General features: G+C 60.2%; 1 protein-coding gene across 1 annotated transcript in view; it reads right to left on the bottom strand.

Moving 5' to 3' along the window:
* SYT3 (synaptotagmin 3) overlaps window positions 1–26,713 on the bottom strand; it is a 62,856-nt gene that overhangs the window by 8,537 nt on the left and 27,606 nt on the right. The window contains exons 5-8 of the mRNA XM_090127614.1: window positions 20,612–20,830; window positions 14,392–14,512; window positions 8,459–8,630; window positions 1,179–1,308 (exon numbers count right to left, since the gene is read on the bottom strand). Coding sequence (XP_089983740.1) covers window positions 1,179–1,308; window positions 8,459–8,630; window positions 14,392–14,512; window positions 20,612–20,830 — 642 coding nt within the window. The remainder of the gene's footprint in view (window positions 1–1,178; window positions 1,309–8,458; window positions 8,631–14,391; window positions 14,513–20,611; window positions 20,831–26,713) is intronic.

A 26,713-nucleotide genomic window follows, 5' to 3' on the forward strand; every position in this document is an offset into this window, starting at 1 on the left:
ATGGGATCACTATGGGGCCACTATGGGGCCACTATGGGGCAGCTATGGGGCAGCTATGGGGTGGCTATGGGATCTCTATGCATCTCTATGGGTTCTCTATGGGGCTGCTATGGGATCTCTATGGGGCATCTATGGGGTCCCTATGGGGCCGCTATGGGGCCGCTATGGGGCCACTATGGGGCAGCTATGGGGCGGCTATGGGGCAGCTATGGGGCCACTATGGGGTCCCTATGTGTCTCTATGGGGTCTCTATGGGGTCTCTATGGGGCCGCTATGGGGCGGCTATGGGGTGGCTATGGGGCCGCTATGGGGTCTCTATGGGGCCGCTATGGGGCAGCTATGGGCCCACTATGGGGCAGTTATGGGATCACTATGGGGTCTCTATGGAGTCTCTATGGGGCCGCTATGGGGCTGCTATGGGGCCGCTATGGGGCAGCTATGGGGCCACTATGGGGTCTCTATGGGGCCACTCTGGGGTCACTATGGGGTCGCTATGGGGTCACTATGGGCCAGCTATGGGGCCGCTATGGGGTCCCTATGTGTCTCTATGCGTCTCTATGGGGTCTCTATGGGGTTTCTATGGGGTCTCTATGGGGTGGCTATGGGATCTCTAAAGGATCTCTATGGAGTCTCTATGGGGCCGCTATGGGGCAGCTGTGGGGTTGCTATGGGGCGGCTATGGGATCTCTATGCGTCTCTATGGGGTCTCTATGGGGCATCTATGGGGTCCCTATGGGGCCGCTATGGGGCATCTATGGGGCGGCTATGGGGCATCTATGGGGCGGCTATGGGGCATCTATGGGGCCGCTATGGGGCATCTATGGGGCGTCTATGGGGCATCTATGGGGTGGCTATGGGGCATCTATGGGGCAGCTATGGGGCAGCTATGGGGCGGCTAAGGGGTGTCTATGGGGTCTCTATGGGGTTTCTATGGAGTCTCTATGGGGCTCCTGTGGGGTCGCGCTGGGGTCTCTATGGGGCAGATATGGGGCAGCTATGGGGCAGCTATGGGGCGGCTATGGGGTCCCTATGTGTCTCTATGGAGTCTCTATGGAGTCTCTATGGGGTCTCTATGGCGCCGCTATGGGATCTCTATGGGGCATCTATGGGGTCCCTATGGGGCCGCTATGGGGCCGCTATGGGGCATCTATGGGGCGGCTATGGGGCCGGCTGCTGACCTCGACGAGGACGTGCCACTGCTCGATGGGGGTCCTGGGGTTGGCCAGCATCTCGGCCCAGTGCTCGCGGCCCGGCCCCTCGGCGTCGCTCCCCACGCGGCACAACCCGATCACCTCGTTGTGCCCTATGCTGCCCCACAGCGCCCCATAGCGCCCCACTGCGCCACCCGCCGCCACCCCATAATACCCCCCCCCGACATCCCGCTGCCGCCCCATAGGCACCGCGTGGCCCATAGATGCCCCGTGTGATGTATAAAGCACGTGTCCTATTGGTACCCCATAGCCACCTCATAGCCCATATAAACCCCATAGCCACCCCATAGCCACCCCATATCCCTTATAAACCCCATATCCCATATAAACCCCATATCCCATAGCCACCCCGCATCCCATATAAACCCCATAGCCACCCCATAGCCACCCCATATCCCTTATAAACCCCATATCCCATACAAACCCCATATCCCATAGCCACCCCATAGCCCATATAAACCCCATATCTGATATAAACCCCATATCCCATAGCCACCCCATATCCCATAGCCACCCCACATCCCATATCCACCCCATATCCCATAGCCGCCCCATAGCCACCCCATATCCCATATAAACCCCATATCCCATAGCCACCCCATATCCCATAGCCACCCCATAGCCCATATAAACCCTATACCCCATATCCACCCCATATCCCATATCCACCCCATATCCCATATCCACCCCGTATCCCATATAAACCCCATATCCCATATCCACCCCATATCCCATATCCACCCCGTATCCCATATAAACCCCATATCCCATAGCCACCCCATATCCCATATCCACCCCATAACCCATATAAACCCCATATCCCATATCCACCCCATATCCCATATCCACCCCATATCCCATATCCACCCCATATCCCATATCCACCCCGTATCCCATATAAACCCCATATCCCATATCCATCCCATATCCCATAGCCACCCCATATCCCTTATAAACCCCATATCCCATAGCCACCCCATAGCCCATAGCTGCCCCATAGCCACCCCATATCCCATATCCACCCCATATCCCATATCTTCCCCATATCCCATAGCCACCCCGTATCCCATATAAACCCCATATCCCATAGCCACCCCATAGCCCATAGCCGCCCCATATCCACCCCATATCCCATATCCACCCCGTATCCCATAGACACCCCATATCCACCCCAGATCCCATAGCCACCCCATATCCACCGCAAATCCCATATCCACCCCATATCCCATATCCTCCCCATATCCCATATCCACCCCATATCCCATATAAACCCTATACCCCATATCCACCCCACATCCCATATAAACCCCATATCCTATAGCCACCCCATATCCCATATCTACCTCATATCCACCCCGTATCCCATAGCCACCCCATATCCCTTATAAACCCAATATCCCATATAAACCCCATACCCCATATCCAGCCCATATCCCTTATAAACCCCATATCCCATAGCCACCCCATATCCCATATCCACCCCAAATCCCATAGCCACCCCAAATCCCATAGCCAGCCATATCCCATATCCACCCCATAGCCCCCCCATATCCCATATCCATCCCATATCCCATATCCACCCCAAATCCCATAGCCGCCCCATATCCACCCCATATCCCATAGCCACCCCATATCCCATATCCACCCCATATCCCATAGCCACCCCACATCCCATATAAACCCCATATCCCATAGCCACCCCATATCCCATATAAACCCCATATCCCATAGCCACCCCATATCCCATATCCATCCCATATCCCATAGCCACCCCGTATCCCATATCCACCCCATATCCACCCCATATCCCATATAAACCCCATATCCCATAGCCACCCCATATCCCATATCCACCCCATATCCCATAGCCACCCCACATCCCATATAAACCCCATATCCCATAGCCACCCCATATCCCATATAAACCCCATATCCCATAGCCACCCCATATCCCATATCCATCCCATATCCCATAGCCACCCCGTATCCCATATCCACCCCATATCCACCCCATATCCCATATAAACCCCATATCCCATAGCCACCCCATATCCCATATCCACCCCATATCCCATATCCACCCCGTATCCCATATAAACCCCATATCCCATATCCATCCCATATCCCATAGCCACCCCATATCCCTTATAAACCCCATATCCCATAGCCACCCCATAGCCCATAGCTGCCCCATAGCCACCCCATATCCCATATCCACCCCATATCCCATATCTTCCCCATATCCCATAGCCACCCCGTATCCCATATAAACCCCATATCCCATAGCCACCCCATAGCCCATAGCCGCCCCATATCCACCCCATATCCCATATCCACCCCGTATCCCATAGACACCCCATATCCACCCCAGATCCCATAGCCACCCCATATCCACCGCAAATCCCATATCCACCCCATATCCCATATCCTCCCCATATCCCATATCCACCCCATATCCCATATAAACCCTATACCCCATATCCACCCCACATCCCATATAAACCCCATATCCTATAGCCACCCCATATCCCATATCTACCTCATATCCACCCCGTATCCCATAGCCACCCCATATCCCTTATAAACCCAATATCCCATATAAACCCCATACCCCATATCCAGCCCATATCCCTTATAAACCCCATATCCCATAGCCACCCCATATCCCATATCCACCCCAAATCCCATAGCCACCCCAAATCCCATAGCCAGCCATATCCCATATCCACCCCATAGCCCCCCCATATCCCATATCCATCCCATATCCCATATCCACCCCAAATCCCATAGCCGCCCCATATCCACCCCATATCCCATAGCCACCCCATATCCCATATCCACCCCATATCCCATAGCCACCCCACATCCCATATAAACCCCATATCCCATAGCCACCCCATATCCCATATAAACCCCATATCCCATAGCCACCCCATATCCCATATCCATCCCATATCCCATAGCCACCCCGTATCCCATATCCACCCCATATCCACCCCATATCCCATATAAACCCCATATCCCATAGCCACCCCATATCCCATATCCACCCCATATCCACCCCATATCCCATATAAACCCCATATCCCATAGCCACCCCATATCCCATAGCCACCCCATATCCACCCCATATCCCATATAAACCCCATATCCCATAGCCACCCCATATCCCATAGCCGCCCCATAGCCACCCCACATCCCATATAAACCCCATATCCCATATAAACCCCATATCCCATAGCCACCCCGTATCCCATATAAACCCCATATCCCATATCCACCCCATATCCCATATCCACCCCACATCCCATATAAACCCCATATCCCATATAAACCCCATATCCCATATCCACCCCATATCCCATATCCACCCCACATCCCATATAAACCCCATATCCCATAGCCACCCCATATCCCTTATAAACCCCATATCCCATATAAACCCCATATCCCATATCCACCCCATATCCCATATAAACCCCATATCCCATAGCCACCCCATAGCCCATAGCTGCCCCATAGCCACCCCATATCCCATATCTTCCCCATATCCCATAGCCACCCCATATCCACCCCATATCCCATATCCACCCCATATCCACCCCAGATCCCATAGCCACCCCATATCCCATAGCCACACCAAATCCCATAGCCACCCCATATCCACCCCATATCCCTTATAAACACCATATCCCATATCCACCCCATATCCCATATCCACCCCATATCCCATATCCTCCCCATATCCCACAGCCACCCCATATCCCATATCCACCCCATATCCCATAGCCACCCCATATCCACCCCATATCCAATATCCACCCCATATCCCATATAAACCCCATATCCCTTATAAACCCCATATCCCATATCCTCCCCATATCCCATAGCCACCCCATATCCCATATCCACCCCACATCCCATATAAACCCCATATCCCATAGCCACCCCATAGCCACCCCATATCCCTTATAAACCCCATATCCACCCCATATCCCATATCCTCCCCATATCCCACAGCCACCCCATATCCCATATCCACCCCATATCCACCCCATATCCAATATCCACCCCATAGCCCATATAAACCCCATATCCAATATCCACCCCACATCCCATATAAACCCCATATCCCATATCCACCCCATATCCCATATCCACCCCATATCCCATAGCCACCCCATATCCCATAGCCACCCCATATCCCATATAAACCCCATATCCCATATCCACCCCATATCCCATATCCATCCCATATCCCATAGCCACCCCATATCCCATATCCACCCCAAATCCCATATAAACCTCATATCCCATAGCCACCCCATATCCACCCCATATCCGACTGCCACCCCATATCCACCCCATATCCCATAGCCACCCCATATCCCATAGCCACCCCATATCTCATATCCACCCCATATCCACCCCATATCCCATATAAACCCCATATCCCATATCCACCCCATAGGCACCCCATGTCCCATAGCCGCCCCGTGTCCTTTATAAAGGCCATATCCTATTGATACCCTATAGCCACCCCATATCCCATATCCACCCCACATCCCATATAAACCCCATATCCCATAGCCACCCCATATCCCATATAAACCCCATATCCCATATCCACCCCATATCCACCCCATATCCCAGATCCACCCCATATCCCAGATCCACCCCATATCCCAAATCCACCCCATATCGTTTATAAACCCCATATCCCATTGCAACCCCATCCCCACCCCATACCCCCATATCCCCACCCCATATCCCCATCCCCACCCCATATCCCGATCCCCACCCCATAACCCACCCCATAACCCCATTCCCACCCCATATCCCCATATCTCCCCATCCCCACCCCACCCTCACCCCATATCTCCCCATATCCCCACCCCATATCTCCCCATATCCCCACCCCATATCCCCATCTCCACCCCAAAACCCACCCCAAGACCCCCAAAAACCTCCATAACCCCACACCCACCCCATGTCCACCCCATAACCCCCCCCATAACCCCACCCCATCCCCACCCCATACCCCCATCCCCACCCCATATCCCCCCATATCCCCCCCAAAACCCACCCCAAACCCACCCCATACCTCCCAACCCCCCCCATAACCCCATATCTCCCCATCCCCATCCAATCCCCACCCCAAAACCCACCCCATACTCCCATCCCCACCCCATATCTCCCCATATCCCCACCCCATAACCCCATATCCACATCCCCACCCCATAACCCCCCCCATAACCCCATCCCCACCCCATCCCCACCCCATACCCCCAAAAAACCCCCGTAACCCCACACCCACCCCATCCCCACCCCAAAACCCACCCCATACTCCCATCCCCACCCCATATCCCGATCCCCACCCCATAACCCACCCCATACCCCCATCCCCACCCCATATCCCCATATCTCCCCATCCCCTCCACATCCCCACCCCATATCTCCCCATATCCCCACCCCATAACCCCATCCCCACCCCAAAACCCACCCCATACCCCCATCCCCACGCCATATCCCCATATCTCCCCATCCCCACCCCAAAACCCACCCCATATCCCCATCCCCACCCCATATCCCCACAGTCACCCCATACCCCCATATCCCCACCCCATATCCCCATCCCCACCCCATACTCCAATCCCCACCCCATAACCCCCCCCATAACCCCATTCCCACCCCATATTCCCATATCTCCCCATCCCCACCCCATATCCCCATATCCCCACCCCAAAACCCACCCCATATCCCCATCCCCACCCCATACCTCCCCATCCCCACCTCATAACCCACCCCATACCCCCAACCCCACCCCATATCCCCATATCCCCACCCCATATCCCCATCCCCACCCCAAAACCCACCCCATACCCAGATCCCCACCCCATATCCCCACCCCATACCCCCATATCCCCACCCCATATCCCCATCCCCACCCCATATCTCCCCATATCTCCCCATCCCCACCCCATATCTCCCCAAACCCCCCCAAACCCGACCCCAAACCCCCCCCCCCGCCCACCAGCCGCAGTCCATGACGGCGATGGTGATGCTGACGTGTTGCACGCTCTCGTGCGGCACGTCCAACACCAGCCCATCCCCCATCACCCCATACCCCCATCCCCACCCCATAACCCCATCACCACCCAATCCCCACCCCATATCTCCCCATATCCCCACCCCATAACCCCACCCCATAACCCCACCCCATCCCCACCCCATACCCCCATCCCCATCCCATATCTCCCCATATCCCCACCCCATATCCCCATATCTCCCCATATCCCCACCCCATATCCCCATCCCCACCCCAAAACCCACCCCATAACCCCATCCCCACCCCATATCCCCACCCCATAGCCCCATATCCCCACCCCATAACCCATCCCTACCCCATATCCCCATATCTCCCCATCCCCACCACATCCCCACCCCATATCTCCCCATATCCCCACCCCATACCCCCATCCCCACCCCATATCCCCATATCTCCCCATCCCCACCACATCCCCACCCCATATCTCCCCATATCCCCACCCCATACCCCCATCCCCACCCCATATCCCCATCCCCACCCCATATCCCCACCCCATAACCCCATATCCACATCCCCACCCCATACCCCCATATCCCCACCCCATATCCCCATATCTCCCCATCCCCACCCCAACCCCACCCCATATCTCCCCATCCCCACCCCATATCCCCATCCCCACCCCAAAACCCACCCCATATCCCCATCCCCACCCCATACCCCCATCCCCACCCCATATCCCCATCCCCACCCCATAACCCCCCCCCATCCCCATATCCCCACCCCATACCCCCATCCCCACCCCATATCCCCATCCCCACCCCATATCCCCACCCCATAACCCCATATCCACATCCCCACCCCATACCCCCATATCCCCACCCCATATCCCCATATCTCCCCATCCCCACCCCATATCCCCATCCCCACCCCAAAACCCACCCCATAACCCCATCCCCACCCCATATCTCCCCATATCCCCCCCAAACCCCCCCCAAACCCGACCCCAAACCCCCCCCCCCGCCCACCAGCCGCAGTCCATGACGGCGATGGTGATGCTGACGTGTTGCACGCTCTCGTGCGGCACGTCCAACACCAGCCCATCCCCCATCACCCCATATCTCCCCATCCCCACCCCAAATCCGCCCCAAACCCCCCCCAAAAGCCCCCCCAAACCCGACCCCAAAGACCCCCCGCCCACCAGTCGTAGTCCATGACGGCGATGGTGATGCTGACGTGTTGCACGCTCTCGTGCGGCACGTCGAACACCAGCGCCTCGTTGTAGCTGGGGTTCAGCGTGTTCTTCTTGATCGACGTCTTCCTCTTCTTCAGCCGCCGCCCCTCCGCCATCAGCGACGCCTTCACGTACGGGTCTGCGGCCCCACAAGCACAGGGACGGCCGTCAGACCCCATAGAGGGGCATCAGACCCCATAGATGGAGGTCAGATCCCATAGAGCCCATAGAGGGATGTCAGACCCCATAGAGGGGCGGCAGACCCCATAGATGGAGGTCAGATCCCATAGAGCCCATAGAGGGATGTCAGACCCCATAGAGGGGCGGCAGACCCCATAGATGGAGGTCAGATCCCATAGAGGGGCATCAGACCCCATAGAGGGGCGTCAGACCCCATAGAGGGGCGTCAGACCCCGTTGAGCCCATAGAAGGAAGTCAGACCCCATAGAGCACATAGAGGGATGTCAGACCCCATAGATGGGCGTCAGACCCCAGAGAGCCCATAGGGAGACATCAGACCCCATAGAGGGGCATCAGACCCCATAGAGCCCATAGGGAGATGTCAGACCCCATAGGGGGACATCAGACCCCATAAAGCCCATACAGAGACACCAGAACCCATAGAGGGATGTCAGACCCCATAGAGGGCCGTCAGACCCCATAGAGGGGCATCAGACCCCATAGATGGAGGTCAGATCCCATAGAGGGGCATCAGACCCCATAGAGGGGCGTCAGACCCCATAGAGCCCATAGGGAGACATCAGACCCCATAGAGGGCCGTCAGACCCCATAGAGGGGCATCAGACCCCATAGATGGAGGTCAGATCCCATAGAGGGGCATCAGACCCCATAGAGGGACGTCAGACCTCATTGAGGGACATCAGATCCCATAGAGGGGCATCAGACCCCATAGAGGGGCGTCAGACCCCATAGAGCCCATAGGGAGACATCAGACCCCATAGAGGGACATCAGACCCCATAGAGGGGCATCAGACCCCATAGAGAGACATCAGACCCCATAAAGCCCATACAGAGACACCAGACCCCATAGAGGGGCGTCAGACCCCATAGATGGAGGTCAGATCCCATAGAGGGGCGTCAGACCCCATAGATGGAGGTCAGATCCCATAGAGCCCATAGGGAGACATCAGACCCCATAGAGGGACATCAGACCCCATAGAGGGGCATCAGACCCCATAGAGAGACATCAGACCCCATAAAGCCCATACAGAGACACCAGAACCCATAGAGGGGCGTCAGACCCCATAGATGGAGGTCAGATCCCATAGAGGGGCATCAGACCCCATAGAGGGGCGTCAGACCCCATAGAGGGACGTCAGACCCCATTGAGGGACATCAGATCCCATAGAGGGGCGTCAGACCCCATAGAGCCCATAGGGAGACATCAGACCCCATAGAGGGACATCAGACCCCATAGAGGGGCATCAGACCCCATACAGGGCCGTCAGACCCCATAGATGGAGGTCAGATCCCACAGAGGGGCGTCAGACCCCATAGAGGGGCATCAGACCCCATAAATGGAGGTCAGATCCCATAGAGGGGCGTCAGACCCCATAGAGGGGCGTTAGACCCCGTAGAGCCCATAGAAGGATGTCAGACCCCATAGAGGGGCGTCAGACCCCATACAGGGCCGTCAGACCCCATAGAGGGATGTCAGACCCCATAGAGGGGCATCAGACCCCATAAAGCCCATACAGAGACACCAGAGCAAAAAGAGGGATGTCAGACCCTATAGAGGGATGTCAGACCCCATAGAGGGGCGTCAGACCCCATAGAGCACATAGGGAGACATCAGACCCCATACAGGGCCGTCAGACCCCATAGAGGGGCATCAGACCCCATAGAGGGACATCAGACCCCATAAAGCCCATACAGAGACACCAGACCCCATAGAGGGGCGTCAGACCCCATAGAGGGGCGTCAGAACCCATAGAGCCCATAGGGAGACATCAGACCCCATAGAAGGGCATCAGACCCCATACAGGGACATCAGACCCCATAGAGCCCATAGGGAGATGTCAGACCCCATAGAGGAACATCAGACCCCATAAAGCCCATACAGAGACACCAGAACCCATAGAGGGATGTCAGACCCCAAAGAGGGGCGTCAGACCCCATAGAGCCCATAGGGAGATATCAGACCCCATAGAGCCCATAGAGAGATGACAGACCCCATAGAGAGACATTGGACCCCATAGAGGGATGCCAGACCCCATAAAGGGACGCCCGACCCCATAGAGCCCATAAGGAGATACGAGACCCCATAGACGGACATTGGACCCCATAAAGCCCATACAGAGACACCAGAACCCATAGAGGGATGTCAGACCCCATACAGGGACGTCAGACCCCATAGAGCCCATAGAGGGGCGTCAGACCCCATAGAGCCCATCGGGAGATGTCAGGCCCCATAGAGGGGCATCAGACCCCATAGAGGGACGTCAGACCCCATAGAGCCCATAGGGAGATGTCAGACCCCATAGAGGAACATCAGACCCCATAAAGCCCATACAGAGACGCCAGAACCCATAGAGGGATGTCAGACCCCATAGAGGGGCATCAGACCCCATAGAGGGGCATCAGACCCCATAGATGGAGGTCAGACCCCATACAGGGCCGTCAGACCCCATACAGGGACATCAGATCCCATAGAGGCGCGTCAGACCGCATAGAGGGCCATCAGACCCCATACAGGGCCGTCAGACCCCATAGATGGAGGTCAGATCCCATAGAGGGGCATCAGACCCCATAGAGCCCATAGAGAGATGTCAGACCCCATAGAGGGGCATCAGACCCCATAAAGCCCATACAGAGACACCAGAGCAAAAAGAGGGATGTCAGACCCTATAGAGGGACGTCAGACCCCATAGAGCACATAGAGGGGCGTCAGACCCCATAGAGGGTCGTCAGACCCCATAGAGGGACGTCAGACCCCATAGAGGGACATCAGATCCCATAGAGGCGCGTCAGACCCCATAGAGCCCATAGAGGGATGTCAGACCCCATAGAGGGACGTCAGACCCCATTGAGGGACATCAGATCCCATAGAGGCGCGTCAGACCCCATAGAGCCCATAGGGAGACATCAGACCCCATAGAGGGGCATCAGACCCCATAGAGGGACATCAGACCCCATAGAGGGGCATCAGACCCCATAAAGCCCATACAGAGACACCAGAGCAAAAAGAGGGATGTCAGACCCTATAGAGGGATGTCAGACCCCATACAGGGATGTCAGACCCCATAGAGCACATAGAGGGATGTCAGACCCCATAGAGGGACGTCAGACCCCAGAGAGCCCATAGGGAGACATCAGACCCCATAGAGGGGCATCAGACCCCATAGAGGGATGTCAGACCCCATAGAGGGGCATCAGAACCCATAGAGCCCATAGGGAGATGTCAGACCCCATAGAGGGACATCAGACCCCATAGAGGGGCATCAGACCCCATAAAGCCCATACAGAGACACCAGAACCCATAGAGGGACGTCAGACCCCATAGAGCACATAGAGGGGCGTCAGACCCCATAGATGGAGGTCAGATCCCATAGAGGGGCATCAGACACCATAGAGGGGCGTCAGACCCCATAGAGGGACGTCAGACCCCATTGAGGGACATCAGATCCCATAGAGGGGCGTCAGACCCCATAGAGCCCATAGAGGGATGTCAGACCCCATAGAGGGACGTCAGACCCCATAGAGGGGCATCAGACCCCATACAGGGCCGTCAGACCCCATAGAGCCCATAGAAGGGCGTCAGACCCCATAGAGGGACGTCAGACCCCATAGATGGAGGTCAGATCCCATAGAGGGGCATCAGACCCCATAGAGGGGCGTCAGACCCCATAGAGCCCATAGGGAGACATCAGACCCCATAGAGGGACGTCAGACCCCATAGAGCCCATAGGGAGATATCAGACCCCATAGAGCCCATAGAGAGATGACAGACCCCATAGAGAGACATTGGACCCCATAGAGGGACGCCAGACCCCATAAAGGGACGCCCGACCCCATAGAGCCCATAAGGAGATACGAGACCCCATAGACGGACATTGGACCCCATAAAGCCCATACAGAGACACCAGAACCCATAGAGGGACACCAGACCCCATAGAGGGACGTCAGACCCCATAGACCCCATAGAGGGCCGTCAGACCCCATAGAGCCCATAGAGGGACGTCAGACCCCATAGAGGGGTGTCAGACCCCATAGAGGGACGTCAGACCCCATAGAGCCCATCGGGAGATGTCAGACCCCATAGAGGGGCATCAGACCCCATAGAGGGACATCAGACCCCATAGAGGGACGTCAGACCCCATAGAGCCCATCGGGAGACGTCAGACCCCATAGAGGGGCATCAGATCCCATAGAGGGACGTCAGACCCCATAGAGGGGCATCAGACCCCATACAGGGACGTCAGACCCCATAGAGCCCATAGAGGGGTGTCAGACCCCATAGATGGAGGTCAGATCCCATAGAGGGGCGTTAGACCCCGTAGAGCCCATAGAGAGATGTCAGACCCCATAGAGGGATGTCAGACCCCATAGAGGGGTGTCAGACCCCATAGAGCCCATAGGGAGACATCAGACCCCATAATGGGCCACCAGGCCCCATAAAGCCACACCAGACCCCATAGAGACATAAGCCCCCATAGAGGGATATTGGACCCCACAGGGAGACATCGGACCCCACAAAGACCCCATAAACAGACCATGGCCCCCAGTGCCCCATTGCCCCCAGTGCCCCCCTTCCCCCATTGCCCCCATTGACCCCACTGACCCCATTGCCCCAATTGCCCCCATTGCCCCAATTGCCCCCATTGCCCCAATTGCCCCCATTGCCCCTATTGACCCCATTGCCCCTATTGACCCCATTGCCCCCATTGCCCCATTGCCCCCATTGCCCTCATTGCCCCATTGCCCCCATTGCCCCCATTGCCCCCATTGCCCCCATTGACCCCACTGACCCCATTGCCCCAATTGCCCCCATTGCCCCTATTGACCCCATTGCCCCCATTGCCCCCATTGCCCCCATTGACCCCACTGACCCCAATGCCCCCATTGCCCCCATTGCCCCTATTGACCCCATTGCCCCCATTGCCCCCATTGCCCCCATTCCCCCCATTGCCCCCATTTCCCCCATTGCCCCCATTGCCCCTATTGACCCCCTTCCCCCCATCCCCCCCATCCCCCCATTGCCCCATTGCCCCCATCCACCCCATTCTCCCCATTCCCCCATTCCCCCCTATTTCCCCCATGCCCCCCATTCCCCCCAATTCCCCCCAATGCCCCCAATGCCCCCATTCCCCCCCTTCCCCTGATTGCCCCCATTGCCCCCATTGCCCCTCAATGCCCCCAATGTCACCAATGCCCCCATTGCCCCCCTGCCCCCCCCCACCCCACACCCCCCCATTTCCCCCATTGCCCCCAATGCCCCCATTCCCCCCACTGCCCCCATTGCCCCCATTGCCCCCATTGCCCCCCATTGCCCCAATGCCCCCATTGCCCCCATTGCCCCCATTGCCCCCCTTCCCCCATTGCCCCCATTGCTCCCATTTCCCCTATTTCCCCCATTGCCCCTAATGCCCCCATTGCCCCCCTTCCCCCCTATTGCCTCCATCCCCCCCCATCCCCCCCATTTCCCCCAATGCCCCCCTTCCCCCATTGCTCCCCATTTCCCCCATTCCCCCCATTCCCCCCATTGCCCCCATTGCCCCCCTTCCCCCCTATTGCCTCCATCCCCCCCATTCTCCCCATTTCCCCCATTGCCCCCAATGCCCCCATTCCCCCCACTGCCCCCATTCCCCCCACTGCCCCCATTCCCCCCACTGCCCCCAATGCCCCCATTCCCCCCATTCCCCCCCCTGCCCCCCCCATACCGGAGTACCCGGTGAGGTCCATGGCTCTGAGGTTGGCGGCGCGGATGACGGTGACGGTGAGGCGGCCGGCGGTGGGGAGGTAACACAGCGAGAAGTTCACCTCCCCCAGCTCCGCCTTCTCCTGAAGGTCAAAGGTCAGAGGTCACCGCTGGGGTGGTGGTGGGGGGTCAACCGGGGGTCACCAAGGGGTCCCCCCCCCCCCACCCCCCCCCATCCCTACGTCCCCACTGTGTCCCCCATTGAGATCCTCAGTGTCTCCTTGTCTCCCTCCTGATCCCAGGGGGGTCACCAGGGGTCGCCAAGGGGTCACGGGGTCACCGGGGGTCAAAGGTCACCATTGGGGTTCCCCTGTCCCTACAGTGTCCCCATTGAGTCCCCATAGAGACTCCCTGTCCCCCCTTGTCCCCGTGCCCCTCTGTTCCCAATGGGGTCACCAGAGGTCACATGGGGTCACCAAGGGGTCACGAGGTCACATGGGGTCAAAGGTCACCGTGGGGAGTCCCCCTGTCCTTACAGTGTCCCCATTGAGTCCCCATAGAGACCCCCTGCCCCCCATGTCCCCGTTTCCCCAGTGGAGTAAGGAGGGGTCAAAGAAGGTCAAAGGGGGTCAAAGGAGATCACATGGGATCACCCAGGGGTCACCAAGGGGTCATGGGGTCGCTGGGGGTCAAAGGTCACCATTGGGGTCCCCCTGTTCCTACAGTGTCCCCATTGAGTCCCCATAGAGACCCCCTGCCCCCCATGTCCCCGTGTCCCCCTGTTCCCAATGGGGTCCCAATGGGGTCACCAGAGGTCACATGGGGTCACTAAACGGTCACGAGGTCACATGGGGTCAAAGGTCACCGTGGGGAGTCCCCCTGTCCTTACAGTGTCCCCATTGAGTCCCCATAGAGACCCCCTGCCCCCCATGTCCCCGTGTCCCCAATGGAGTAACGAGGGGTCAAAGAAGGTCAAAGGGGGTCAAAGGAGGTCACATGGGGTCGCCCAGGGGTCACCAAGGGGTCACGGGGTCGCCGGGGTCAAAGGTCACCGGGGGGGTCATCCTGTCCCTATAGTGTCCCCATTGAGTCCTCATAGAGACCCCCTGCCCCCCATGTCCCCGTGTCCCCCTGTTCCCAATGGGGTCACCAGAAGTCACATGGGGTCACCAAGGGGTCACGAGGTCACATGGGGTCAAAGGTCACCGTGGGGAGTCCCCCTGTCCTTACAGTGTCCCCATTGAGTCCCCATAGAGACCCCCTGCCCCCCATGTCCCCGTGTCCCCAATGGAGTAACGAGGGGTCAAAGAAGGTCAAAGGGGGTCAAAGGAGGTCACATGGGGTCGCCCAGGGGTCACCAAGGGGTCACGGGGTCGCCGGGGTCAAAGGTCACCGGGGGGGTCATCCTGTCCCTATAGTGTCCCCATTGAGTCCTCATAGAGACCCCCTGCCCCCCATGTCCCCGTGTCCCCCTGTTCCCAATGGGGTCACCAGAAGTCACATGGGGTCACCAAGGGGTCACGAGGTCACATGGGGTCAAAGGTCACCGTGGGGAGTCCCCCTGTCCTTACAGTGTCCCCATTGAGTCCCCATAGAGACCCCCTGTCCCCCCATGTCCCCGTGTCCCCCTGTTCCCAATGGGGTCACCAGAGGTCACATGGGGTCACCAAGGGGTCACGAGGTCAGTGGGGGTCAAAGGTCACCGGCCAGGGGTCCCCTTGTCCCTACAGTGTCCCCATTGACTCTTCATAGAGACCCCCTGCCCCCCATGTCCCCAATGGAGTCACGAGGGGTCAAAAAAGGTCAAAGGGGGTCAAAGGAGGTTACATAGGGTCACCCAGGGGTCACCAAGGGGTCACGAGGTCACATGGGGTCAAAGGTCACCATGTGTCCCCATAGAGACCCCCTAATGGAGTCACTGGGGTCACCAAGGGTTCACCAAGGGGGTCAGCAAGGGGTCACGGGGTCACCGGGGGTCATAGGGTCAATAAGGGGTCACTGAGGGGTCACTGGGGGTCAAAGGGGTCACGAGGGGTCAACAAGGGGTGCACTGGGGGGTCGGCAAGGGGTCACAGGGTCACGGGGGGTCATAGGGTCAACAAGGGGTCACTGAGGGGTCACTGGGGGTCACTGGGGGTCACCAGGGATCACGGGGGTCACCAGGGGTTCACTGGGGGGTCAGCAACAGGTCACGGGGTCACCGGGGGTCATGGGGTCAACAAGGGGTCACTGAGGGGTCACTGGGGGGTCACTGGGGGTCACCGGGGGTCAGAAGGGTCACCAGGGTCACCAGGGGTTCACTGGGGGGTCAGGAAGAGGTCACGGGTCACTGGAGGTCATGGGGTCAACAAGAGGTCACTGGGGGAGTCAGCAAGGGGTCATGGGGTCACCGGGGGTCATGGGGTCAACAAGGGGTCACTGAGGGGTCACTGGGGGGTCACTGGGGGTCATCGGGGCTCAGAGGGGCCACCAGGGGTCACCAGGGGTTCACTGGGGGGTCAGCAAGAGGTCACGGGGTTACCAGGGGTCATGGGGTCAACAAGGGGTCACTGGGCGGTCACTGAGGGGTCACTGAGGGGACACTGAGGGGTCGTCGGGGGTCACAGGGGTCACCAAAGGTCACCAGGGGTTCATCGAGGGGGTCAGCAAGGGGTCACGGGGTCACCGGAGGTCATTGGGTCAACAAGGGGTCACTGGGGGTCACTGAGGGGTCGCTGAGGGGACACTGAGGGGTCACCGGGGGTCACAGCGGTCACCAGAGGTCACCAGGGATTCATCGAGGGGGTCAGCAAGGGGTCACGGGGTCACCGGAGGTCATGGGGTCAACAAGAGGTCACTGGGGGAGTCAGCAAGGGGTCATGGGGTCACCGGGGGACATGGGGTCAATAAGGGGTCACTGGGGGTCACTGAGGGGACGCTGAGGGGTCGTCGGGGGTCACAGGGGTCACCAAAGGTCACCAGGGGTTCACTGGGGGGTCAGCAAGATGTCACGGGGTCACCGGAGGTCATGGGGTCAACAAGAGGTCACTGGGGGAGTCAGCAAGGGGTCATGGGGTCACCGGGGGACATGGGGTCAATAAGGGGTCACTGGGGGTCACCGGGGGTCAGAGGGGTCACCAGAGGTCACCAAGGTTCACTGAGGGGGTCAGCAAGGGGTCACGGGGTCACTGGAGGTCATGGGGCCACCAGAGTTCATGGGGTCAACAAGGGGTCACCGGGGGGTTATCAGGGGTCACACCCATTGCACACTCAGTGCTCACTCTCCCTTTGCACTGACGTTGCACACTCAGCTGATCTCCCGTTGCACACACAGCGCCCGTGGAGGATCACACCCCTCCCCTTGCACAAGTGACGCCTTCCCCTCGCCCCACAACCCTCCCCTTGCACCAACACCCCCTACCCCTTGCACCATCACCCCCCCTTGCACCAACACCGCTCCCCTTGCACAAGTGAGCCCTTCTCCTTCCCCACACTCCTCCCCTTGCACCATCATCCCCACCCCTTGCACCAATGCCTCTCTTCTCACACCAAACCCCCACCCCTTGCACCACCACACATCCCCTCACCCCACACCCCTCCCCTTGCACCTACACCCCTCCCCTTGCACAAGTGACACCTTTCCCTCGCCCCACACCCCTCCCCTTGCCCCCTGCCCTCCCTCCCCTTGCACCATCAACCCCCACCCCTTGCACCAACGCCTTGCTTCTCATTCCAATCCCCCTCCCCTTACACCATCAACCCTCCCCTTGCACCAACACCCCTCCTCCTGCACACTGACCCCCCTCCCCTCACACCAACCCCCTCCCCTTGCACAAGTGACACCTTCCCCTTCCTCACACCCCTTCCCGTGCACTCCGTCCCCCTCCCTTTGCACCAACACCCCTCACCCCTTGCACCATCACCCCTCCCCTCACCCCACACCCCTCCCCTTCCACCTACACCCCACCCCTTGCACAAGTGACACCTTTCCCTTGCCCCACACACCTTCCCTTGCACCCTGGCCCACTCCCCTTGCACCAACACCCCCACCCCTTGCACCATCACCCCACCCCTTGCACCAACACCCCTCCCCTTGCACAAGTGAGCCCCTCCCCGTGTCCCACACCCCTCCCCTCGCCCCACACCCCTCCCCTTCCACCTACACCCCTCCCCTCACACAAGTGACCCCTTCCCCTCACCACACACCCCTCCCCTTGCCCCCTGCCCTCCCTCCCCTTGCACCATCACCCCCCACCCCTTGCACGACCCCCCCCTCCCCCCCGTACCGCCGCCCCCTGCACGATGTCCCTCCATTTGGGCCTTTCGGTGCCCCCCTCGGCCGCTTCCAGCAGGTTGTCCAGCACCATCACCCCCCCCTTTGCACCAACACACACCTCCCCTTGCACCAACATCCCTCCCCTCGTCCGACCCCCTTCTGCTCACACCAACACCCCTCCCCTTGCACAAGTGAGCCCCTCCCCGTGTCCCACACCCCTCCCCTCACACCAACACCCCTCCCCTCGCACAATTGACCCCTTCCCCTCTCCCCACACCCCTCCCCTTGCACCAACACCCCCCACCCCCTGCACCATCACCCTTCCCCTCACCCCACACCCCTCCCCTTCCACCTACACCCCTCCCCTCACACAAGTGACCCCTTCCCCTCTCCTCACACCCCTCCCCTTGCCCCCTGCCCTCCCTCCCCTTGCACCAACACCCCCCACCCCTCGCCCCACACCCCTTCCCTTGCCCCCTGCCCTCCCTCCCCTTGCACCAACACCCCCCACCCCTCGCCCCACACCCCTCCCCTTCCACCTACACCCCTCCCCTTGCACAGGTGACCCCTTCCCCTCGCCCCACACCCTTTCCCTTGCACCCTGGCCCCACTCCCCTTGCACCAACACCCCCCTCCCCTCGCCCCACACCCCTTCCCTTGCCCCCTGCCCTCCCTCCCCTTGCACCAACACCCCCCTCCCCTCACCTCACACCCCTCCCCTTGCCCCCTGCCCTCCTTCCCCTTGCACCAACACCCCCCACCCCTCGCCCCACACCCCTTCCCTTGCCCCCTGCCCTCCCTCCCCTTGCACCAACACCCCCCTCCCCTCGCCCCACACCCCTCCCCTTCCACCTACACCCCTCCCCTTGCACAGGTGACCCCTTCCCCTCGCCCCACACCCCTCCCCTTGCACCAACACCCCTCCCCTTCCACCTACACCCCTCCCCTCACACAAGTGACCCCTTCCCCTCGCCCCACACCCCTCCCCTTGCACCCTGCCCTCCCTCCCCTTGCACCAACACCCCCCTCCCCTCGCCACACACCCCTCCCCTTGCCCCCTGCCCCCCTCCCCTAGCACCAACACCCCCCACCCCTTGCACCATCACCCCTCCCCTCGCCCCACACCCCTCCCCTTGCACCAACCCCCCTCCCCTTCCACCTACACCCCTCCCCTCACACAAGTGACCCCTTCCCCTCGCCCCACACCCCTCCCCTTGCCCCCTGCCCCCCTCCCCTAGCACCAACACCCCCCACCCCTTGCACCATCACCCCTCCCCTCGCCCCCTGCCCCCTCCCCTTGCACCAACCCCCCTCCCCTTCCACCTACACCCCTCCCCTCGCACAAGTGACCCCTTGCATTCACCAACCCCCTTCCCCTTGCACAAGTGATGCCTTCCCCTCGCCCCACACCCCTCCCCTTCCACCTACATCCCTCCCCTTGCACAGGTGACCCCTTCCCCTCGCCCCACACCCCTTCCCTTGCACCCTGGCCCCCCTCCCCTTGCACCAACACCCCCCACCCCTTGCACACGACCCCCCCCTCCCCCCCGTACCGCCGCCCCCTGCATGATGTCCCTCCAGATGGGCCTTTCGGTGCCCCTCTCGGCCGCTTCCAGCAGGTTGTCCAGCACCATCACCCCCACCCTTTGCACCAACACACACCTCCCCTTGCACCAACATCCCTCCTCCTGCACACTTAATCCCCTTCCCTTTCCACCAAACCCTCCGCCCCTTGCACAAGTGCCCCCTTCCCCTCGCCCCACAACCCTCCCCTTGCACCAACACCCCCCACCCCTTGCACCATCACCCCTCCCCTCGCCCCACACCCCTCCCCTTCCACCTACACCCCTCCCCTTGCACAGGTGACCCCTTCCCCTCGCCCCACACCCCTCCCCTTGCACCCAGCCCCCCTCCCCTAGCACCAACACCCCCCACCCTTTACACCAACACCCCCCACCCCTTGCACCACCCCTCGCCCCCCCCGTACCGCCGCCCCCTGCACGATGTCCCTCCAGATGGGCCTTTCGGTGCCCCTCTCGGCCGCTTCCAGCAGGTTGTCCAGCACCACCTGCCCGATGAGGCCGTGCCTGGAGAAACGCTCGAAGTCGTAGACGCTGAAATGCAGCCGGCGGGACGGCAGCTCCGCAAACGGCACCGCGAAGCTGAACGTCTCCTCAAAGTCCGGGTTCTGAGTCCGCCGGCGAACCTGGGGGGTCGGGGGGGGGCGCAGGGATGCGTCAGTTGGGGGGGGGGAAAGGGGCGTTGGGGGGGGGGAGGCGTCAATGGGGGGGGAAGGGGCGTCAATGGGGGGGGGTTGGGGGGCAGGGATGCGTCAATTGGGGGGGGGAAGGGGCGTTGGGGGGGGAGGCGTCAATGGGGGGGGAAGGGGCGTTGGGGGGGGGAGGCGTCAATGGGGGGGGGGAGGGGATGTTGGCGGGGGGGGGGGCGTCAATGGGGTGGGGGGGGTGGGGGGGGCAACGATGCGTCAGTTGGGGGGGGGGAAGGGGCGTTGGGGGGGGGAGGCGTCAATGGGGGGGGAAGGGGCGTTGGGGGGGGGAGGTGTCAATGGGGGGGGGGGTTGGGGGGGCAGGGATGCGTCAGTGGGGGGGGGAAGGGGCGTTGGGGGGGGGGAGGCGTCAATGGGGGGGGGGAGGGGATGTTGGCGGGGGGGGGAGTGGGGGGGGAACCGATGCGTCAATTGGGGGGGGGAAGGGGCGTTGGGGGGGGGAGGCGTCAATGGGGTGGGGGGTGGGGAGGTGTCAATGGGGGGGGAAGGGGCGTTGGGGGGGGGAGGCGTCAATGGGGGGGGGGTTGGGGGGCAGGGATGTGTCAATTGGGGGGGGGAAGGGACGTTGGGGGGGGGAGGCGTCAATGGGGGGGGGGAGGGGATGTTGGCGGGGGGGGGGCGTCAATGGGGTGGAGGGGGTGGGGGGGGAAGCGATGCGTCAATTGGGGGGGGGAAGGGGCGTTGTGGGGGGGGGAGGCGTCAATGGGGGTGGGGGGTGGGGGGGGAACCGATGCGTCAATTGGGGGGGGGAAGGGGCGTTGGGTGGGGGGGAGGCGTCAATGGGGGGGGGAAGTGGCGTTGGGGGGGCGTCAATGGGGGGAGAAGGGGCGTTGGGGGGGGGGAGGCGTCAATGGGGTGGGGGGGGTGGGGAGGTGTCAATGGGGGGGTCGGGGGGGGCAGCGATGCGTCAATTGGGGGGGGAAGGGGCGTTGGGGGGGGAGGCGTCAATGGGGGGGGGGAGGGGATGTTGGCGGGGGGGGGGCGTCAATGGGGGGGGGGTTGGGGGGGAAGCGATGCGTCAATTGGGGGGGGAAGGGGCGTTGGGGGGGGGGGAGGCGTCAATGGGGGTGGGGGGGGCAACGATGCGTCAGTTGGGGGGGGGAAGGGGCGTTGGGGGGAGGAGGCGTCAGTTGGGGGGGGGAGGGGATGTTGGCGGGGGGGGGGGCGTCAATGGGGGGGGGGTTGGGGGGGAAGCGATGCGTCAATTGGGGGGGGGAAGGGGCGTTGGGGGCGGGGGAGGCGTCAATGGGGTGGGGGGGGTGGGGAGGTGTCAATGGGGGGGGGTGGGGGGGAAGCGATGCGTCAATTGGGGGGGGGGGAAGGGGCGTCAATGGGGGGGGGTTGGGGGGCAGGGATTCGTCAATTGGGGGGGGGAAGGGGCGTTGGGGGTGGGAGGCGTCAATGGGGTGGGGGGGGTGGGGGGGCAGGGATGCGTCAGTGGGGGGGGGGGAAGGGGCGTTGGGGGGGGGGGAGGCGTCAATGGGGGGGGGGGGGGGCAACGATGCGTCAGTTGGGGGGGCGTGGGAATCACCGGAATCATCAGTTGGGGGGTGTGGGAACAACCACAGTCATCAATGGGGGGTGTGGGAACCAACACAGGCATCAATGGGGGGCGTGGGAATCTCCACAGGCATCAATGGGGGGAGTGGGATCCACCACAGGTATCAATGGGGGGCGTAGGAACCAACATGGCCGTCAATGGGGGGCGTGGGAACCAATGTGGCCGTCAATGGGGGGTGTGGGAATCTCCATAGGTATCAATGGGGGGTGTGGGAATCACCACAGGCATCAATGGGTGGAGTGGGATTCACTGTAGGCATCAATGGGGGGCGTGGGAACCACCACAGGCATCAATGGGGGGCATGAGAACCAAAATGGACGTCAATGGGGGGCGTGGGAATAACCACAGGCATCAATGGGGGGCGTGGGAATCTGCACAGGCATCAATGGGGGGCGTGGGAACCAACATGGCCGTCAATGGGGGGCGTGGGAATCACCAGAGCCATCAGTGGGGAGCATGGGAACCACCACACACATCAATGGGGGGTGTGGGGACCAACATGGCCACCAATGGGGGTGTGGGAATCACTGGAATCATCAATGGGGGGCGTGGGAACCAATGTGGCCGTCAATGGGGGGCGTGGGAATCTCCACAGGCATCAATGGGGGGCGTGGGGTCCAAGACAGGCATCAATGGGGAGGTGTGAGAATCACCACATGCATCAATGGGGGGGCGTGGGAACCAAAATGGCCGTCAATGGTGGGTGTGGGAACAAACACAGGCATCAATGGGGGGTGTGGGAACAACCACAGGTATCAATGGGGGGCGTGGGAATCAACATGGCCGTCAATGGGGGAGTGGGAATCACCGGAATCATCAGTGGGGGGCGTGGGAACCAACACAACCATCAATGGGGGGTGTGGGAACAACCACAGGCATCAATGGGGGGGTGTGGGTATCTCCACAGGCATCAATGGGGGGCGTGGGAATAACCACAGTCATCAATGGGGGGTGTGGGAACCAACACAGGCATCAATGGGGGGCGTGGGGTCCAAAACAGGCATCAATGGGGAGGTGTGAGAATCACCACATGCATCAATGGGGGCCATGGGAACCAAAATGGCCGTCAATGGCGGGTGTGGGAACAACCACAGGCATCAATGGGGGGCGTGGGAATCAACATGGCTGTCAATGGGGGAGTGGGAATCACCGGAATCATCAGTGGGGGGCGTGGGAACCAACACAACCATCAATGGGGGGCGTGGGAACAACCACAGGCATCAATGGGGGGCGTGGGAACCAACATGGCCACCAATGGGGGCGTGGGAATCACTGGAATCATCAATGGGGGGCGTGGGAACCACCAGAGCCATCAATGGGGGGGTGTGGGAATCACCGGAATCATCAATGGGGGGCGTGGGAACCAACATGGCCGCCAATGGGGGGGTGTGGGAATCACCGGAATCATCAATGGGGGGCGTGGGAACCAACATGGCCGCCAATGGGGGCGTGGGAATCACCGGAATCATCAATGGGGGGCGTGGGAACCAACATGGCCATCAATGGGGGCGTGGGAATCACCGGAATCATCAATGGGGGGCGTGGGAACCAACATGGCCGCCAATGGGGGCGTGGGAATCACCGGAATCGTCAATGGGGGGCGTGGGAACCAACATGGCCGCCAATGGGGGCGTGGGAATCACCGGAATCGTCAATGGGGGGCGTGGGAACCAACATGGCCGCCAATGGGGGCGTGGGAATCACCGGAATCGTCAATGGGGGGCGTGGGAACCAACATGGCCGCCAATGGGGGCGTGGGAATCACCGGAATCGTCAATGGGGGGCGTGGGAATCAAAATGGCCGTCAATGGGGAGCGTGGAAAAAACCACAGGGATCAGTGGGGGGGCGTGGGATCCAAAACAGGCATCAATGGGGGGCGTGGGAACAACCACAGGCATCAATGGGGGATGTGGCATCAATGGGGGGGGGGGTGTGGGAATCACCACATGCATCAATGGGGGGCGTGGGAACCAATGTAGCTGTCAATGGGGGGCGTGGGAACCACCACAGATATCAATGGGGGGCATGGGAACCAACACAACCATCAATGGGGGGCGTGGGAACCACCACAGATATCAATGGGGGACGTGGCATCAATGGGGGTTGTCGGAGTCACCACATGCATCAGTGGGGGGTGTGAAAACCACCACAGCCATCAATGGAGGGTGTGGGAATCACCAGAGGCATCAATGGGGGGTGTGGGAATCTCCACAGGCATCAATGAGGGGCGTGGGAATAACCACAGGTATCAATGGGGGGCATGGGAACCAAAATGGCCGTCAATGGCGGGTGTGGGAACAAACACAGGCATCAATGGGGGGCGTGGGAATCTCCACAGGCATCAATGGGGGGCATGGGGTCCAAAACAGGCATCAATGGGGGGCATGGAAACCAACACAACCGTCAATGGGGGGCATGGCATGAATGGGGGAGGTGTGGGAATCACCACAGGCATCAATGGGGGGCATGGGAACCAACGTGGCCGTCAATGGGGCATGCAGCCATCAATGGGGGGTGTGGGAATCTCCACAGCCATCAATGGGGGGTGTGGGAAACAATGCAGACATCAATGGGGGAGGGGGGTGGGAAAGAATGCAGCCATGAATGGGGTGCGTGGGAAACATTGTGGCCGTCAATGGGGGGGGCGTGGGAAACATTGTGGCCGTCAATGGGGGGGGAGAGGGGGAAGAATGCAGCCATCAATGGGGGCTGTGGGAAACAATGTGGCCATCAATGGGGAGTGTGGGAACCACCATGAGGTGTTTGGGAAACAATGCAGCCATCAATGGAGGCGTGGGAAACAATGCAGCCATCAATGGGGGAGCGTGGGAAACACTGTGGCCATCAATGGGGGGCGTGGGAACCAACATGGGGTGTGTGGGAAACAAGGCAGCCATCAATGGAGGCGTGGGAAACAATGCAGCCATCAATGGGGGGCGTGGGAACCAGCACAGGGTGTGTGGGAAACAATGCAGCCATCAATGGCGGGGGGGGGGGGGGAAGAATGCAGCCATCAATGGGAGGTGTGGAAAACAACATGGGGTGTGTGGGAAACGTTGTGGCCATCAATGGGGAGCGTGGGAAACAATGCAGCCATCAATGGGGGGCATGGGAACCAGCATGGGGTGCGTGGGAAACAATGCAGCCATCAATGGAGGCGTGGGAACCAACATGGGGTGTGTGGGAAACGTTGTGGCCATCAATGGGGGAGGTGTGGGAAACAATGCAGCCATCAATGGAGGCGTGGGAAAAAATGCAGCAATCAATGGAGGGCGTGGGAAACACCATGGAGTGTGTGGGAAACAATGCAGCCATCAATGGGGGGTGTGGGAAACAATGCAGCCATGAATGGGGGGTGTGGGAAACATTGTGGCCATCAATGGGGGAGGTGTGGGAAACAATGCAGCCATCAATGGGGAGCGTGGGAACCAGCACGGGGTGTGTGGGAAACAATGCAGCCATCAATGGAGGCGTGGGAAACAATGAAGCCATCAATGGGGGGTGTGGGAACCAGCATGGGGTGTGTGGGAAACAATGCAGCCATCAATGGGGTGCGTGGGAAACAATGCAGCCATCAATGGCGGGGGTGGGAAACACTGTGGCCATCAATGGGGGGGCGTGGGAACCAGCATGGGGTGCGTGGGAAACAATGCAGCCATCAATGGGGGGGGGGGGTGAAGAATGCAGCCATCAATGGGGGGTGTGGGAAACATTGTGACCATGAATGGGGAGCGTGGGAAGCAATGCAGCCATCAATGGGGATGTGGGAAACAATGAAGCCATCAATGGAGAGCGTGGGAAGCACCAGAGTCATCAATGGGGGGCGTGGGAAGCAATGCAGCCATCAATGGAGGCGTGGGAATTAACGCGGCCATCAATGGGGGAGCGTGGGAACCAAGCTTCCAGCAGCGCCCATTCACCACTCTGGCCCCCAATGGCCCCCATTGATACAAATCCCATTCATCCCAATGCCCCTAGTGACCCCATTGACCCCATTGACCCCCATTGACCCCAATGTCCCCAATGTCCCCCATTGACCCCACTGACCCCAATGTCCCCATTACCCCCAAGGTCCCCATTGTCCCCACTGACCCCAAAGCCCCCATTCACCCCAATGACCCCCTCTGACCCCATTGACCCCATTGACCCCATTGCCCCCAATGTCCCCCATTGACCCCACTGACCCCATTGCCCCCAATGACCCCAGGGACCCCAAAATGTCCCCAAGGTCTCCATTGAC

The sequence above is a fragment of the Phasianus colchicus genome, chromosome 31, assembly GCF_987193195.1.
Source record: "Phasianus colchicus chromosome 31, bPhaCol1.hap1.1, whole genome shotgun sequence".
Taxonomy (NCBI): Eukaryota; Metazoa; Chordata; class Aves; order Galliformes; family Phasianidae; genus Phasianus; species Phasianus colchicus.